Source organism: Perognathus longimembris, chromosome 22 (genome assembly GCF_023159225.1).
Source record: "Perognathus longimembris pacificus isolate PPM17 chromosome 22, ASM2315922v1, whole genome shotgun sequence".
Lineage (NCBI taxonomy): Eukaryota > Metazoa > Chordata > Mammalia > Rodentia > Heteromyidae > Perognathus > Perognathus longimembris.
In genome coordinates this window covers 154,932-167,927 of record NC_063182.1, presented here as the reverse complement: position 1 = coordinate 167,927, position 12,996 = coordinate 154,932, and the positions used below count along the sequence as shown (strand labels likewise).

General features: G+C 36.0%; 1 protein-coding gene across 2 annotated transcripts in view; it reads right to left on the bottom strand.

Annotated features, from left to right (window-relative positions):
- Positions 1–12,996, bottom strand: part of Adamts19 (ADAM metallopeptidase with thrombospondin type 1 motif 19) — a 155,821-nt gene that overhangs the window by 121,437 nt on the left and 21,388 nt on the right. For both annotated transcript variants that reach the window (XM_048331432.1, XM_048331431.1), the window contains 2 exons: positions 2,877–3,049; positions 958–1,041 (listed from right to left, as the gene is read on the bottom strand). In XM_048331432.1, coding sequence (XP_048187389.1) covers positions 958–1,041; positions 2,877–3,049 — 257 coding nt within the window. The remainder of the gene's footprint in view (positions 1–957; positions 1,042–2,876; positions 3,050–12,996) is intronic.

Here is a 12,996-nt window from a genome sequence, read left to right as displayed (position 1 = left end):
AGGGGTTACAGTTTCATATGTAAGGCAGTGGGTACATTTCTTTTTTTTTCAATTTTTTAAAAAATTTATTGTCAAAGTGATATACAGAGAGGTTACAGTTAGGCCTTGGGCACATTTCTTTTACTGTTTGTTACCTCCTCCTTCATTCCCCCCACACACACACACATTGCTTGTACAATTTGTTACCTCCTCCCTCATTTCTCCCCTCCTCCCTCTCCCTTTCCCTCTGCCCCCATGAAAGCATACGTTTAAATAATAGAGTAAATCAGTTCTTTAAAATCACTTTCTTTTTTTTTTTTTTTTTTGCCAGTCCTGGGGCTTGGACTCAAGGCCTGAGCACTATCCCTGGTTTCATTTTGCTCAAGCCTAGCACTCTACCTCTTGAGCCACAGCGCCATTTCTGGCTTTTTCTGTTTATGTGGTGCTGAGGAATTGAACCCAGGGCTTCATGCATGCAACGCAAGCACTCTAACACTAGGCCATATTCCCAGCCCTAACATCACTTTTAAAAATTATGCTTTGGGGGCTGGGGATATGGCCTAGTGGCAAGAGCGCTTGCCTCGTATTCTTGAAGCCCTGGGTTCGATTCCCCAGCACCACATAAACAGAAAATGGCCAGAAGTGGCGCTGTGACTCAAGTGGCAGAGTGCTAGTCTTGAGCAAAACGAAGCCAGGGACAGTGCTCAGGCCCTGAGTCCAAGGCCCAGGACTGGCAAAAAAAATGCTTTGGAAAGCTAAGATTTGTTGGCAAGATACTTGGAAACTAAAAATATTTCTTTGTTGTAAAATTGAGGTTTTACCCCCAACTAAAGGCCAATTTTATGTATACTTTAGTGTTTTGATGGATTTTTCTGTATTTTAAGTTAATAAAAGTATATTTGTAAAATTTTCTTTACTTAAAACTTCCTGAACACTATTTCTCATCCACTTAATTGAATAAAAATTCAGTTTTCTTACTGGAGTTTCATGGAGCAAAATAAGCTTTATCACACGAAGATTGACTTGCACACCCAGACTCTTGTGTTGGAAAAGGTTAAAAACCTAAAAACAAAAATAAAGATTTTATAATGAACTGAAAATTATTTTATTTTTTCTTAAATGCCAAAGACATAATATTTGCAAAGTAGAATGATTTTTTTTTTTTTTTGCTAGTCCTTTGCCTTGGACTCAGGGCCTGAGCACTGTCCCTGGCTTCTTTTTGCTCAAGGCTAGCACGTAGAATGATTTTTAAAAGTCATACATTGAGTGGCTGGGGATATGGCCTAGTGGCAAGAGTGCTTTCCTGGTATACATGAAGCCCTGGGTTCGATTCTCCAGCACCACTTATACAGAAAACGGCCAGAAGTGGTGCTGTGGCTCAAGTGGCAGAGTGCTAGCCTGAGCAAAGAGAAGCCAGGGACAGTGCACAGGCCCTGAGTCCAAGGCCCAGGACTGGCCAAAAAAAAAAAAAAAAGTCATACATTGATTTTTAAAACTAGCATTTCTTAGTGTGTACTAAAAAATATAAAACTTGTACACCAAAGCCATATCTTCAAAGATGAGTATGTAAAAGAAAATGAAAGTAGGCTATATCAGCCTACCCATATGCTGTGGGTTAGAGGAATGCTCAGAATTCAACTAAATATTGGTGTCATTTCTGAAGTGTAAAACTATCCACTGGGAAAATAGACCAGTGACAGAAAAATTGGTAAAACAAGAACCTACTAATCTCTCAAACATGGGTTCTTACCTGTCTTCTGAAATAATATTATGTTTTATTCTATTTCCTCTCTCCTAAGAGCCACTTTTCTCTTTCTATCCTTCCTCCCTCCCTCCCTCCCTCCCTCCCTCCCTTCCTTCCTTCCTTCCTTCCTTCCTTCCTTTCTTCCTTCCTTCTTTCTTTCCTTCCTTCCTTCCTTCCTTTCTTCCTTCCTTCCTTCCTCTCTCTCTCTCTTTCTCTCTCTCCTTCCCTCCCTTCTTTCTTTCTTTCTTTCTTTTTTTTTTGTTGTTGTTGGATGTGGATCTTGAACTCAGGACCTGGGTCTGGCTCTGAGTTTTTTTTCTCTCAAGTCTAGAACTCTACCACTTGAGTCACAATTCCACTTCCAGCTTTCTTGTTTTTCAGTAGTTTGCTGGAGATAAGAATCTCACAGATTTTCCTGTCCTGGTTGGTTTCAAACTGCAATACGCAGATCTCAGTCTCCTGGGTAACCTTGGAGTTCTTCCCAGAAGAAAGGTTATCAAGTATAGTGTATAATTCAGTCAAAGGATGCATGAGATAAGCAGTATCCAGAAGATGCTAGATATAAACTAGATTTCTTCATTCCAGAAATTGTTAACTTCCTTGCTATCAGTGTCTCTCCTTGTTAAAATTTTATCTAATAATATTTTTCATTCATCAACTGGAATTATATCTGATATTCAGTGTTGCATACATTGATAAGTTAAGTGGACTACTTCCATCTATTTTTATACCATTTAGCAATTAATCTACTGGTAAAATACTATTGGTAAAACCTTGCATATGAACAAATATTGTAATATTTCTGTTAATATCAACCAAAGGTTTTTAACAAAAAAAAAAGACAAAATAATAAAAAGCAGAAAAGGAAATCTAGAGGAAAAGTTTCACCACATTAAAATCAATCACAAAGGCAGAGGTTTTTAGTGTTATTATTGTTGTTGCTGTTGTTTTGAACTAGATGTGAACTCCTTTTTGCTTACCCTGGAGAGGAACCAACTTGGTACAACTCATTACCAAATCAGTATTTTTATGACACTAATGAAAGAAAGTAATAGTGATCATTTAATTAGTTTTTAAAACTCCATTATAAATACTTACGCATTCTTACTTAGACTTTCCTTGAAAAAATCCAAGCACTTTAAAGTTTGCCTACCATATTTAAGATGGTTAGAATGAATCTCCTGGCTGCATCTGCACCATGATAAGAAACCATTGCTGAGTCTGCAACCACTACAGTCTCTATGTTGTATTCTTGAGATGATTTGTATGAATTCCGTTTCCATCTTTCACTTTTTGATATTTTTTTAGACCTAGGTCTTCCTTTATCTGCCATAGAAAAACAATATTTTTTAATTAGGTTTAAGTAGTTGTACAAAGGAGTTGTCATTCAAAAGAGCAGCCTATGAATACAATATGTTTTAGTCAGTGTCACTCCTTTCAACATTTCTTCCCCTCCCTGCCATCTTGGTAAAATTAGTAAGATTAATTTTTCAGAACAGTGAGCTAAAACAGTACGTTGCTTGGATAGTTAGAATCTCATGGGCACATGACTTTTGAATATGAGCTTAAAAATAAATGCAATGAAGTGGCCACAAATCACATTTGCTATTTTAGAAAATTAATATCTCACAGTATGCCTCATTATCTTGTCTCTAAAATGAAAAACAAGCCGGTGCTGGTGGCTCATGCCTGTACTCCTAGCTAGTCAGAAGACTGAGATCTGAGGGATCAAGGTTCAAAGCCAGCCCAGGCAAGAAAGTCTGTGAGACTCTTATCTCTAGTAAACTACTCAAGAAAAAAGGAGCTGAAGTAGAGTTCAAGTGGGAGAGTGTTAGCCTTGAGCAAAAGAAGCTCAGAGCAGCACCCAGGATCTGAATTCAAGCCACAGGACCAGAACCAAAATAATGAAAAATAATAGTATCCACTTTTAAATAAAGTTCAAAACTTGCAATTTAATGTGGTTATATTAGTAAAAATTTTAGTACAGAGTTTCATATAAATGAAATCAATTAGTCAAAAAAAATTACTATGATTTTGTTTGTTTTCATAAGAAATACTGAAGGAGACTACCTCTACATCCTATGCAGATGCCCTAGTATAGACTCAATTCGCATGACTACAGAAGACTTTGTTTTCCATTTCATCAATATCAGATAAATACTGTACTGTGGGATGATTAAGATTCCTCAAATGGACCGATTAAAAGCAGAAACCACAAACAAATGTTAGTTTGAACAAATAAAAGTTAAGCTCTTCTGTTCATTAAACTATGCCATTGTCAAAGTGGAAAATGTGCCGCCAGGTGGAAAAAAACTATTTTCAACTAATTGTCAGAATAAAGTAATAAAGAACTATTGTAAAACATTATAATAACCCCCTTGAAAAATGGATAGACTTGAGCAACCATCCTCAATGAAGATGATAGATTGATAGATGATAGGTTATATATCTACACATGCACATATATGCTTAATTAAGAGGACTCAATTCCACTGTCTTCAAGGAAATACAAATTCAAACTACTTAAACTTAATCAACAAAATCCTTACAATGAAAGGATAGAGTGCTGAAAAAATGCAGGGCAACTAGAAGTCTCATTCAGGGAGTTCAAGCTGGGAAAAACACATTCTTAAAAAAAACTAGTTGGCAATCTCTAGTTGGCATGTTCAAACATACATTCTCAATCAAAAGCTTAGCATATAAATGTGTCATAAATGCATGCAAAATATAAGTACAAGTAAATAAAGTTTGGCCCATTTATACAATGAAATAATATTTGAGAAGGAAAATGCATGAATGGCTACACTGTGCTGTGCAAAAATATGGATGAACCACACAAAAGAAATCTGGTTAGCCTGTAATAGGTAGTGGCTCCATTCAGAGATACATTAAATACTGGAAGGCATGCACTGGACTGCAGAGAATGTGTTAGAAAAAATAGTGCCTACTGGTGAGTACAAGGTAGATATGCATGACATTAATGTTCTTCTCTTCTAATGTTAGGGATAGTGAGCAGTTATGTTCATTTTGAAATAATTCTGCATAGGATTTAATGCTGCACATATTATACTTCATTAAATATATTTATTTATATTTTGTTGTTGGTCATAGGTCTTGAACATTGGGCCTGGGCACTATCCCTGAGCTCCTTAGCCCAAGGCTAGAGCTCTACCACTTGAGCCACAGCGCCACTTCTGGCTTTCTGGTCATTAATTGGAGATAAGAGTCTCATAGACTTTCCTGCCCTGGCTGGCTTTGAACTGAGATCCTCAGATCTCAGCCTCCTGAGTAGCTAGGATTATAGGTGCCCGGCTTATATAGATTTTATTTGTAAGTTACAATGTGCAGTCATTTATATATAATATTTAATCAGTTTTGTTAAATTTCCATAGTTGTGCAAACATCTCTGCCACCAATCATCATCTGTTCCTCTCCAAGACATTTGTCAAGATTCTGTTTTGTGTCTAACCTACATTCATTTCTTCCTAAAGTTTTCTACTTGTTAAGAAAATTTTTACATTTTTAATCAGTGTATGTTAATTGTACAAATAAATTTCTGATATTCCCATCTATCAAATTCAGCCCTTCTATTACTGCATTGCCCACTTCTTATTTCTGAAACAACTTTCAATGGGCTCTATAAATTTATTTTTATATGCATGTATGTGCTATTTCTATGAAATTCATACTCATCACCCTCTTTTTAGCCCTCTGTCATTAGTTTCCACCAAGGCTCCCTTTTATACTCATGTCATTCATTTTGTGAGAAAACATGCAATTTGTCTTTCTCAGTAAGGCATATTTTAACATGATATCTCCAATTAATTCCATCATTTTTCCTGACAATACAATAGTTTCAATCTTCTTTATGGCTGAGTAATACTCAATTGTGTGTTTTATTTTTCCTTTTATTAGACGACGGACACTTGAGCTGATTCCATATTTTGGTTATTGTAAATAATGCTGCTAAAAACATGGATGTTCAGGTATCTCTAGCCCATCTAAGATTTAGATTCTTTTGAGTGGAGTCAGAAGTGGAACATAAGTTCATAATATTTTTCAAGGAATCGCCATAGTGATTTGTGTTATTAATTGTGCTAACTTGTTTTGATTACAGAGAAATCTCTAACGGTGTAAAGAAAAATATTTGTATTGCATTACTAGTATTTCCTTGGATGTGTCTTTGCTTTAAATTCAGATTTTCATATTCTGTGTTCATTCTTTACTTTTTGTAGATTTATTTCTTTTATTTCGGGGCTGGGAATATGGCCTAGTGGCAAGAGTGCTTGCCTCATAGTTCTTTTATTTCTTGTTATAGTGAAGGTTATGTACAGAGGGGTGACAGTTACATAGGCCAGGTAATGAGTATGTTTCTTTCTGAACAGTGTCACCTCTTCCCTCATTTTCTTCCAGTTTTTTCCTTCCTGACCCCCTCCCCACAAGTTGCATAGTTCATTTTCAACACAGTGTCTAGTGAGTTTCACTGCTGAACTAGTATACCCTTTGTACTACCATTTCTGTGCTTCCTCTTCACCCTTCCCAAGTCAGATAAACTTACATACAAGGCAAAAAGTATATAAATAAAAACAGCAACAAAAGGGGAAAAGCGAAACAAAAACACAAATAAAATAAAATAAACTTCTTGGGGCACAGGCCAGTGGCACAATGGGTAAGGCATTTGGCTACTGGTCAGAAGATTCTTTGTTCATTCTTTCTGTTTCTGATAAATTCCTTTTGTGAGTCTTATACCATGGAGCTTGGCTAAATCCTGTTTAATTCTGTTCTATTTACTAACAACATATTCTGTATGTCTTGCACTCTATCTTTTTTGGTGGTTATGTGATTAATTTATCTCTTGGTTCTTTACCTACTTGTTCCCCTCTACTACTGACTTCTGGGCTCAACAGAGCCAGCTTTGAGCTCTAACAAGAGCTAGGCCACAGTGCCAATGATGTGAGCCTCTCCGGTCTGAACTATTTGCATAAGTGTTTTTTTTCTAGCAATAACACAAATTGAAAATCTAGTAAGTTAAGTTTTATCTAAATTGTAAGTAATTCATTAAATTAGGTGTCATGAAAACAAACTGAATGCACAAAGATTTGGTAAGACAAGTTAAAAATTCAGAACACAGAAGAACAAGAGTAGTTATTGGGTTTATTATTGTCTAGTCTGAGACAACTAAGAATGAGCTGTATAGACTTTCAAATAGTGATATCTATTCTTCCTGTAGTTACATGCTAGTATTTTGCAATATAAGCTTATATAAAGCATTAGTAAGGAGCATTCTAAGAATATGAAGAGACTCACTTTGGCAGGATAATATATGTTCTCATTATCTTATTGGCAGGTTTTTTTTTTGGCCAGTACTGGGCCTTGGACTCAGGGCCTGAGCACTGTCCCTGGCTTCTTCCCGCTCAAGGCTAGCGCTCTGCCACTTGAGCCACAGCGCCGCTTCTGGCCGTTTTCTGTATATGTGGTGCTAGGGAATCGAACCTAGGGCCTCGTGTATCCGAGGCAGGCACTCTTGCCACTAGGCTATATCCCCAGCCCGGCAGGTTTTTTTTTGTTGTTGTTGATTCATCATTGGACTTGAAAGGAAATGAGAAATGGGAAGTACTATACAGCATATACAGACTGAATGCTAGAAGTGATAGCTTATTCCCAGTGCCAAATTCTACCCAGGAAGTTAGATGAATACAGAAGAATCCAAGAACTAACAGTGGAACCTCCTTCCATTTGGATATGTTTCCGTATTTTCTGATGTTCCTTTGGTTGCCATTTCCTTACTGGCTGTCTGAAATATCTCTTGCTATCCATGTTCTTTTTCTTTATTTCAGGAGCAGAAAATCCCTCCCCTTTGTTGTTGTTTGTTGTTGCTGCTGTTGTTGTTTGTGTCCATTCTGGTGTTTGAACTCTGGGCTTGGGCATTGTCCCTGAGCCTTTTGTTCAAGGCAAATATTACCATTTGAACCACAGTTCCATTTTCAGCTTCTTTGGGTAGTTAATTTGAGATAACAATTTCACAGACTTTCCAGTACAAATTGGATTGGAACATGAATAGCTAGAATTACAGGCATGAGCCACTGGTGCCAAGAAATTCATATTCTTTGAAAGATGACTGTTTCTTCCCTACCTTCTCTCTTTGTTGCATCCCATGCCAGAATCCTGATAGTATGGTGAGGTGAGGTGGACCTTGTAGTCAGTTACACTTTGGGAGGATGACTAATGATGAGATAAGAATGAATTAGGGCCAGAGGATAATGTCAGAAATCAGATGGACCAATTTTCCCTGAATTCCTACAAAATTCAAAACGATAACATGTTCAGGGATAAACTTCTATCTTATCTGAACCACTGCTCTGTAACACAGCCTACACCATAACTAATTCAGATCTCTCTCATTGCCCTTCCATCAGTCAGGTCCTCCTGTCATTTAACTACTTGAATCTCCTATGTCATGCAAATACTGCATGCTACTCTTCCACTTAAGCAAGCATATTTTTTGGTGATTACTTGGAGATGAAGTATTGCAGACTTTATTGCTTAGACAGGCTTTATCATCCTTGGTTGGTTCTATCACCACACTACAAGATTGAAAAAGGTGGGATCAGTGGTCCACTGAATACAAAAGTCATATTGGAAAAACCCTAAAAATAATTGCATGTGTTCTAACTATTGAACTTGAATGTGATATTTTAACAATCTATACCTAAAATGAAGGAAGGGAAGAATGCACACAAAATAATCAGTATGTAGCCTATGAAACTGAGAAAAATGAGAGGATGAGTGGAACTGGGAGGGATGGGTGAGAAAAATTAAAGAAATGACATTGATCAAGATGCATCGTACTCATAAACTTACATTTTGAATTGTAACACCTTTGCTCAATAGCTATGTACATATGATAACATAAAATGATGCTAAGTGAAATGATCTCCAAAATATGGAAACGTGGTTTATCATTGGTGTTGTTATTTTTTTTCAAATTTTTATTATCAAACTGATGTACAGAGAGGTTACAGTTTCATATGTTAGGCATTGGATACATTACTTGTACTGTTTGGTGTTGTTATTTTTAACAAACTATGTGAAATTATTTCTTTTTTCTTCTGTTTATCTTCCCTGTAATTTAGCCCCAGTTGTCACTGTATTTGAGTCTAGAACCTTGGGTACTATATATATATGTTTGTAATACTTATAAGACAATATGTTATAAACTAACTAAAACTCAAGGCAGGGAGGAGGGAAGATGGGAGAAAAATGAGGGATGAGATAAGTTTGACAAGAAATATACTCAGTACCTTACGTGTGTAACTGTAACCTCTCTGTATATAACCTTGACAATTAAAATTAAAGTAAATTTTATAAAGACTACTTAAAGATAAAGAAATAAGTTAAAAAAAAGAATTCCAATTTATCCTAAAGCAATAGAGTATGCCACCATACTTTTTAGTTGTGTAATTTTGAACCAACTCATCAACAGCTAGACCAAATATCAATATGCCAAGATCTATCCCATCTGTTCTCCTACTCAACAGTTCTGCTTGCATTTATTTATTTTTTTTATTTTTGTCAGTACTAGTTCATTCACTGCTAAGGATCTAGGAGATAGCTATTCTCTTGGTCTATGTCATGTGTATCCCAAATGTGGTTTTGACATTTTTCTTTATCAAAGAAGACTTCTTTACCACTATATATAGAAGGACTCCACACTGTATAGGGTTGTAGAATTTGTTTTTTAAATTTATCATTTTATTTTTATGCCAGTTTGGGAAATTTAACTGTAGGGCCCACATTTCCTAGGGTGATTTGAGGAGTTGACTCTCCACCACTTGAGCCAGACCACTAGCCTTGCTACTTGATGGTTATTTGAAGAAAGAGTCTTGATGAGTTTTCTTCCCTGGCTGGCTTTGAGTCCCCACCCTCCAGGTGTGAACCTCATGCATAGCTATAATTGCAAGTATGGCTTATCTTAAAACATGAGTAAAATAAAATGGCGTTAGAGACAGTTTCAGCCTCAAGTTTACTAGGTCTGGGGTGCTTGACAGAAATCAGTGTCAGGGCTGGGGATATAGCCTAGTGGCAAGAGTGCCTGCTTCGGATACACGAGGCCCTAGGTTCGATTCCCCAGCACCACATATACAGAAAACGGCCAGAAGCGGTGCTGTGGCTCAAGTGGCAGAGTGCTAGCCTTGAGCGGGAAGAAGCCAGGGACAGTGCTCAGGCCCTGAGTCCAAGGCCCAGGACTGGCCAAAAAAAAACAACAAAAAACAAAAAACACAAACAGAAATCAGTGTCAGTTACAATAGATCTTGAAGTCAGAAGAGAAATTTGAAATAAAAACTGTGTAATTAACAAATGTAAATGTGAGCCCTAAGAAAGAAGTGAAGGAAAGAATTAGAAAGAATTCCTAACAAATACTTACATATAGAGTTAGACATATAGAAGAATACATGCCCAAAGAAGAAACAAAACAGGTACTGATGGCTCACTCTGTAACCTAGCTACTCGGAAGACTGAAATCTGACAAACATGGTTTAAGTCTTTCCAGGCATAAACGTCTGTAAGAATCTATCTCCAAAATTACCTGCAATACAGCTGTACTGAAGGAAGGTGTGGCTCACATGGAAGAGCACCAGTTGTGAACACAAAAAGTAGTATGAGAGTGAAAGACCCTGTAATTAAGCATCCATACTAGAGTGGGTAGGGGAGGAGGAGGGGGGAAGGAGGAGGGGGAGGGGGGGAGGAGGAGGCAGCATGAGTACAGAACACAGAGAATGTAACAAAAATAAAATTTTAAAAAGGCCTGAAATGAAAGCTAAAAGGAAAACTTATTTAAAAAAGAGAAGCTTTAAATAGTTTCAAGAGTGGCATATAACAGAATCGAGACATAGAAGAATGTTTTCTTTACTATCCCAGTTACAGTTAGATAGACTGTCTGAAAGGTGATAGGTTTCTTAAGAATATCAACTTCCTGGCAGATTCTATCACACAAGTTAGTTATTGTTTATGAAAATCTCATAGACTGAACCTTGATTTGAATGAATCTTTGTCATGTTTTCATTGTCTATAACTCCACTTAACTCATTTTTCATTTCTTAAAACTTTAGAAAATTTTCTACTTATATGCTTGTATAAAACAGCACACTAATTATGGCACACTTAAAGTGAGAGAAGAAATTTAAAAGTATGTGAATGAATACACTCCACACACTGACTATGATTTGGATAGCAGTTATGGCTGGAATATGGGAACTATTTCAATAGTGACCTAATTAAGTCAGCTCTAAAAATAGAAATGAGCTCTTATGTCTTGCTCAAATCTTGTTTTTAATTCTATAAATCTCTTTTTTTTCATATTGAGCCCTAAATATACTCGTTTTTACAAAAATGTTCAAGTAATACAAACTGCTAATGTCACTTGCAAAGCACTCAAGTCCCATTGTTATCCAGTCCTTGGCTACTCTTCCAGGGCTGCATCTTATCAAGTGGAGACGTGCTCAGATTCCAGGCTCCTGCTTTCTCATGCATTATACTTTTTATGTTTGTTTGTTCTGTTTAAAATGCTCTGCCTCATTAACATCTACATTCTATGTAAAAAGATTCATATATATTTTCCATTTTCATGCATTACACTTAATTCTGTGGAAGGCTTGAAGTTCAGGTATAAATATTCCTGATTTGCTCATTTATGGTAAATTGACTTTGAGAGATAAAATAAGTTTTTGAGGAGAGGCAGTGTGACCCTAAAATCCATTGCCTTTGCTTGCACACTGAATTCCCCTTTCTGTCTCTAGTTTCATTAATTTTACATCATTTTTTATGTCTACCTCCCACTTTATAGAATCTTACATACTAAATCTGTCCATAGATTTATGACTATTCGATGTAATTGTCCATTTGTCCAAAACAACATATTGTCCCTCTGTTGTGAATGAGAGTTGTTTTTTTATTCACAGTTTTAGTAGCATCAGTTAATTGTACAAGGGGATTTCACTTTGACAGGTCCATATATACATTCAATGTACACTGATGAGACGCACTGGCTATGTCATTTTCCTTACCTCCATTTCCCCTTCTAAAACCAATCTCAACAAGCTTCACTGTTCTATTTCCACATATATCTACTAAGTATTTTGATTATATTTTACCCTCTGTATTGCCCTCTTCATATGTCATTTGATTTTACGCTGTGAAAGGACTGATTGTTTTTCACAAAGCAAATAGAGAATTCAAGGTTTGAAAATGCAAGTGAATGGTATAAGATTGTTTAGCTGGAGTAAGACTAAACTGGGTGTTGAACCTAAGGCCTCTGACTGTCAACCTCATTTACAACCCCTTCCTCCACATAGTATTATAACAAAAAGACTCCTTCTTTACAACAAAAGAACCTAAGTCATTCGAATGTAAGAAGCTCTTTTTTGGGAAAAGTATTAATGTAATCAATACATATAAACAAAATCTGCCTTCAGCATTGAAACAAAAGAAGACATACATATATATAAAATAAATTTAAGATATGTTATACATAACAGTATCATGTAAAGTAAGAAGGTAAAACCAACAGTTGAACATACAAGGTAAAGAAAAAGAACATTTTATCTCATGGATTGCTAAGTTTAAAATAAGTTTTAAATTCTGAATTCTTAAAAAGCATTCAAAATAGGTAAGCTCAGTAAATCACTTAGAGATAACTTAGCATTCCTTCCATAAAGTCATTGATTCAGGTGGATCAACACTACTGTGTAAACCATGTGTATTATATATGTTATATAAGACCTATTATGAACAATGTTTTTCAAAAATGAGTCATGCATTCATGTTTTATTAACCTATCAAAATCAGGAATTCTCTCAATGACTTCCTCTATGGGCAACAGCATGAGTAAAGCCTGCTTTGTGTCATCAGTGTACGTAATTGAAACAGCTGAAACCATAATTCAAAGCTACAGTGTTCAGATTTGCACTAGAACTCATACAAAGTCATCTTTTTAAACGGACAAAACCAAAGTCATTGTTGTCATTTTTATATTGCCATAATAAAAAAAGTCCTACTTTAAAAAAAAAAGAAAAAAGGTAACTAAAAATAAAATTATTTTAGGATCCAAAAAAAAAGTCCTACTTTGTAATTTTTGATTTGTAATGCTATAACCTGTCTTCAGTAATCTTTACCTTCTTTGTATCTAAAAGGAAGAGGATGTGTCTTATTTAAATTGATTTAATAGTGTGCACTGAATGTTGTGACACAAAGATAGTCTCATTTGAACCATGTTC